Source organism: Anarrhichthys ocellatus, unplaced genomic scaffold (assembly GCF_004355925.1).
Source record: "Anarrhichthys ocellatus isolate YVR2014 unplaced genomic scaffold, GSC_Weel_1.0 scaffold52, whole genome shotgun sequence".
NCBI lineage: Eukaryota > Metazoa > Chordata > Actinopteri > Perciformes > Anarhichadidae > Anarrhichthys > Anarrhichthys ocellatus.
This window is the reverse complement of record NW_022280082.1, coordinates 24,898-30,897: the sequence shown is the minus strand read 5'-3', so window position 1 is coordinate 30,897 and position 6,000 is coordinate 24,898. Positions and strand designations below refer to the sequence as shown.

The following is a 6,000-nucleotide window of genomic DNA, read 5'->3' as shown; positions in this document are numbered from 1 at the left end:
GGGGGGGGGGGGGGGGGGGGGGGGGGGGGAGGGGGGGGGGTTGTATGCGGGGGGGGGGGGGGTTTGAGAGCCCAAAATAGTTTGAGAGAAAGTGTTTGTGCTGTTTCAGTGAGATAGGTGTTCTATGATGTAAATGACCTGACAAGGCAAAAAGTAGGTTAGCTAGGAGCAAATACATGAAATGGGTGATATAGTGAGTGAGGGTTGGTAAAGGGATAGAAAAAAAGGAGTATCAATGGATATTGTTCATAAAATCAAAAGTGGATTGGCTGAGAGCATCTGGTTCTGTCTCTCCTACCTTCCAGGTCATCATTGGGCCACCATCCCAGATCACATGCCTTGCAGGTGAACTCATCCTGGACATACTCATTGTCCTTGCATGTGGTGCAGATCCAGCAGCAGCTCACCTCGCCCTTCCTAATAACCTGCAGGTAGAGAGGACAGACATCAACGACGAGGAGTCACAGACATCTTAGCAACCAGTCACAACACTCATCAAACCGTGACAAGAAGCACATCACACCCAAGGCTACACAGGTAGTCAGCAGCAAGGGGATATAAAAGTCGAGGATATGTTGTTCTTATCTTCTTGAGCCCCAGACATGCTGTTTATAAAACAAGGCTGGCTGATTTTACATTCTGCTCCCAGGGAAGCTGTTACCAGCACTGTGATATGTAAAGCAGGGTCATAAGTCAGGCAGGTAACAAAGCAGATATAGAGGGGAAAGCATGAGCAGCCGGGAGAGAGGATGCACCCTCCCTCAGGGCAACTAAGAGTAGACTGAAAACAATCGGCTCAAGATTAAGCAAATCAGGGCATTTCGTCAAACTGGGCTTTTGATTTTTACTCCGAACATTTTTCACCATGTTTATTTCGACTGAGAAAACATGTGCTTATAAATTATTTTCTCCATAATATTTAATTGACAAAGCAGGATGCCAAAATGTGGGACAGAGTAACATCCTTGAAGTTTACACTGCTGCTGAGGATGCATTGGATCAAGTGCATGTTGGCCTATTGGGTTAATGTGCAGTAGAACACACCCTACAAAGGCCATTTTGCAGGAGTGTTAATGAATAATTAATGAATCCAGGTTTTACAATTTTGGTTGGATAGGAAATGCTAAGACACAAAATGTAGGTCTATGTAATCCAAAACGAAGCCCCACTGTTCCATCATCCAGCAATACCTCCGCGGAGGTAAAAGAGAAACTGGACTATGCACACACTGTAATAAACGGCAACTGTCAAACATCGACTCCTAGATTGCAACAGGTATGACAAAGAAAGAAGGGAATCAATATCAGGACTAATTGATGGACAACACATTATTACATTTGGGAATCTGCTAGACAAGACATCAAGGAAAGTACATAACCTTCTAATTAATTACTTAAGAACAACGTGAACAATAGATAGATGGATCCGTTATGTTCCAAATGGAAATATCTGAACCTGGACAACTTTTAGATGGATTGCCATCACATTCTGTACACACATTTATGACCCTTGACTTTTCCTCTATTACCACCAGACATTTTTGGTTCACAGTGACATGTCTCGACAATTAGACTATTGTCATCGTGAGCATGTTAGCATGCTGATGTTCGCATTTAGCTCAAAGCACCACTGCACCTAAGTACAGCCTTAGAGAGTTGCTAGTACTGCTATAGACTTGCAGAGAGATACTTTTAACTCTTAGACAACTTGGAAATAGCATTCTTCAAGTATCCTTCTTGTGTTCACATTCCTGATAAAGACCAAGTACTTTAAGAAACTCATTGCATGTGCCTACCTCGCCAAACTCATCTCCTTGTTAACAGAAAATTTGCTAGTTAGAGCAAAATCAATGTTAAATTTACTTACGTATCTGGCACAGTGTTGAATTAACACTTCTTGATAGCTTTGGACCTTCAGAGTCACACTCCAATGTTAATGTTAATGACTTTTGATTTTTCAGACTTTAGGTTTTTCAGACTAAATGAACTCTGGGGGAGATCATTTAACGCTGGAGGACTTGAATCATACCTTAATCTGTCCTTTGGAGCAGGGCTCACTGCAGACTGAGCGGACCATGTCACTGCTGTTCACCCACAGCTTGTAGTCATCGATGCTTAAGATGCCCTCATGCCAGGAGCCCACATTTAGGTAGTCATAATGATCATCACCCACACCCTGTAGATTCATGATGTCATATCTGGATGGACAGAGGGAGGGAGGGAGAACCATAATGAGCACGGACAAGTTTATTGAGTGACAAAGAGGAAAAAAAGACTGGTAGGGGCGAGAGTTAAAGATTACAAACAGAGACAGAGTGAAGAAGCGGGAGATGGAGAGGGAGGGGAGAAGGAGAGAGAGTGACAGGTAATTTAATGATAAGGATTTGGCAGTTTAGTAAAGCTTTCATCCAAAGTCAACAGTTTACAACCCTGTTAGTGTAACATCAAGAGCTCATGCCAATGCACACTTTTGGCCTCGTCTTTATATTGGACCAGGATGTGCTCCACCTGACCCCTAGTTGACGAAGTAATGACACGGCTGTGTTTTCTGACTGTCAAATGCTGCCTGTTGGACTGCAGAGAGATGAAAGTGGCTGCCACAGTGGACAATCCACTGAATCTGTTCCAGTCCAAACTAATTACATCCTTCCGTGCTCAAGATTGGTTCACACTTGTGTGCATGTACACGCGTGCTAATGAGTCGGAGAGCGTTAGACGGGAGAAATTCACAGATTACAATCACGTTGACGGTATGGAATCTTTTATGAATATAAACGATATGAAGCCTTTTTTATATTCTTACCACTTAATCATCCTCTTACCTTCCTGGGGTGTCTCCGTTTTCATCAAAATAAATCTCCTCTCCTGAGACTCCTCTGAAGGATATCTTCAGCAGGCTGTCCAGCAGCTTGCTGCCATCGATAGGTTCCATGGCCTCACAGAGCCCCGGCTGCTCTGGGCACAACTCCTGGTGCATATCATGGAGGCCATGAGCCATGGCATAGATCGCATTGATGACAAATCCCATTTTACTATCCTGAACATAGTTGTCATGCAGACTCTCATTGCCTGTTAGAGGGGGAAAAGAAAAGGGAAGGAAAAGGAAGGAAGTTTTTGCATTTTTTTTTTACAATTTAAGAAAATGTCTTGGGCGTCTGGTGTTTTGTGTTGTATTCAAACTGCACTGTAGGAACATACACAACAATGCATGATTAAATTAGAACCAAACCTGGATAATCGATTGCAAAGCAGAACCTTCATTTGCAGCAAAATATATCAGCATACAAGGAAATCCCAACATGATATCCAAAAGCTCAATAGGAAACAGATGTGGAGAACCACCATTGTCTGGGGAAGACCCAAGACTGAACACCAAGTTTCACTTCACCACCAGCCCTCTAAAGGGGCTTCCCCACAGTTAATATTTTGTATGAATGGTAACTAAAAGTATAAAATGTTACATTTTTCGCATCCTTGTATGAAGATGTTATTTCCAAAGTTTCCGATATGTTTAAGCATTTCCTTTGCCCCCTTAGACAGTGCATTTAAAATATTGATATTTACTGTCCATCATATACATCAACATGCACAAACAGAAGAGGGTGTGATCAATTTTAAATAAAGCAAGATCTTTTTAAGCCTTTATGGTGAACAGTGTGTGCTTGGTGAGCCATTCCTTTATGCAGCTTTACAAAGTGTAAGGCCAGTTCCTGGTTATTCCTCATACACAAGCCCGGTGCTCCACGTCAGAGTTTGACTAATGCAATCCTCGCTCTGGCTGAGAGCCTGAGACTGCCAGGATCGAGACATCTCACATTGTTACCAAATTGCAGTTTTAAAACATCACAGATGGTATTGTGTTAAAGAGAGCATCAGTCAAACTCTTCCTGTCTTGGAGGAGTCAAATGCTTACAGAGTGCAGGTGCAATTCGGATGAAATCATCACCGTAGTAGTGACAAGGAAAATGCACTTACCACCTCGAAGGTCTTAGGAATAAAAGAGGTGTATAAAAGTGTTGTGGAGAGAAAGTAGTGAAACACCTGCTGCTCTGAGATAGTAACCATCATAAACCACTAATTCATTTTATGTATCAGTTGATTAAAAGCATGCTGAGCAATTATTGATTGCTCATTTGATTACTTTATATTGTTTATTGGATTTTCTTGATGAGGGTTTTAAGTTGTGATTAAAATGCCGAGAACACAATTTACCATGATCACCTTTTGGGAGCAACAGGAGAGAATATTCAGGGAGGAAAACAGAGAGAGAAAAATACACAGTTTTTGTTATTATTCATGAGTTTGATTGACACTCTGGTCAAACTCAACCATCTACTCTCATTGACAGCAAGATGAACACTGCTCCTATTTATAAACTACAAAGATATACACTTTTCTGTTTTCACCCACCGGAGCAGACTTTCTTGTAGTTCTTGTTCTCCTGTGGGTGGCCTGCGAGGCGGCACTGGAAACGGTACTGCCAAAACTCAGAGAACCAGGGGTTCCTGGAGTTGGTGTCCAGACGCAACTTCAAATAGTACTCATCGAAGGTCTTGACCAACTCTGATTGCAGCTTCATGGTGATTCCTCCCTCTGCTTCTTGCTCATAACCCTCCACAACCTCGTAACGGTCTGCCCATCCATCACTGCAGGAGCAAGAGAGAAAGAAGAAGAGCATATAGCATATCGATCGCAGGGGGACCAATAAAATGAGTAAGAATACAACAATGTCATATGCCAAAGTGAGAGGCACTCCTGGACAGTGATGATAGTCTTCACTTGTTACTGTCATGTGTCTTTTACATTGGATTGTTGTAATTATAATTTAAACTTAACTGCTGATTCAGACTGACATGCCCATAAAAGTATTCACAAGAGCATGCGTCATTGACACTACAGTAATTTCATTTCACACAACGAAAACATAAGAGCTTCCACTAATGCAGCTTTACTTTGAAGGACGGATTCTCTTTTCCATTCGTGGTTTTCTGTCTTTTCTTAGGGGGACAAGGCAGTAGAGGTGTTTAGTATACACGTACGAACAAATTTCAAACAACAAATCTTCAAACTGAACCAATATTACTGAATCACAGCTGTTACTAGACAAATGTGCAGCTTTTCGCAGTCAAGCTTCCCTCAGTGGTGACCAAAAGCATCTTTGTCTGTTCAGCCTTTAGTTTGTGAGACGTTTATTGAAAGCCGAAGAAACGATCATGATGTGATTTCTCGATAGCAAATAGTCACCTGTTGAGCCATTAACCTTATGTAAAGTGCTCGCATAGGGACAAACAAATGAGGACAGTCAGAATTGATAGAACATCGCTGCCGTATGAACGGTAATGCATTCACCGATCGATGTAATGATTCTGCTTTTGAAAGGTGATGTGATTGTTGTGCTTTAAGGTGACAGATTGATTGTAGAGAATGTACAGCAGCACAACAAAACTACTAACTACCAAAAGCCATTTGGACATACAGAGCAGTAAACATTAGCAGCATGTCAGTGTTCAGATGGAGACGAATGGCAAATGGAACGACAGAACAAATTCAGTGCACAAACCCAAAGTCTGGTCATGTTTTGCTTTCATTTAAATAATGAGCTTCCACTACAAGTAGGTAGACTACAGCCTCTACACTTGTACAATGCTATTTTAAATCAGTGTGGCAGCACTGGTTGGAAGCTTATCTCAAGTCCACCGCAGTCAATTTAAGAGGATGGAAATCTCACCATTAGAGTCTCAACTGTAATTGTAGGCTTTACACAATCCCTTCAGCTTGCTTGTTTGTTTCCTTGTTTAACCCTCTGTGTGAGAATTTATTCCCTACCAAGCCAATTTGGACACACAGCTGGCCAGGGGGCTCTGAGAGAAATGGAAAACACCACGGAAAAACAAATAAACAGATAAACAGCATCACTTTTAGCGCTGCTCTTTCTCTAGATCTGAGCCGGAGTGAGGTTTCCGGCTCTGTTTCATTCTTTGTCTCTCTATCTTTAATGTGG

General features: G+C 42.0%; 1 protein-coding gene across 5 annotated transcripts in view; it reads right to left on the bottom strand.

Moving 5' to 3' along the window:
* The window catches only part of grm1a (glutamate receptor, metabotropic 1a), a 28,426-nt gene that overhangs the window by 6,475 nt on the left and 15,951 nt on the right, over window positions 1-6,000 (bottom strand). For 4 of the 5 annotated variants that reach the window (XM_031870227.1, XM_031870231.1, XM_031870228.1 and 1 more), the window contains exons 4-8: window positions 4,410-4,645; window positions 4,212-4,220; window positions 2,822-3,068; window positions 2,029-2,197; window positions 299-425 (exon numbers count right to left, since the gene is read on the bottom strand). In XM_031870227.1, coding sequence (XP_031726087.1) covers window positions 299-425; window positions 2,029-2,197; window positions 2,822-3,068; window positions 4,212-4,220; window positions 4,410-4,645 — 788 coding nt within the window. The remainder of the gene's footprint in view (window positions 1-298; window positions 426-2,028; window positions 2,198-2,821; window positions 3,069-4,211; window positions 4,221-4,409; window positions 4,646-6,000) is intronic. The other variant, XM_031870230.1, reaches the window with a different exon arrangement.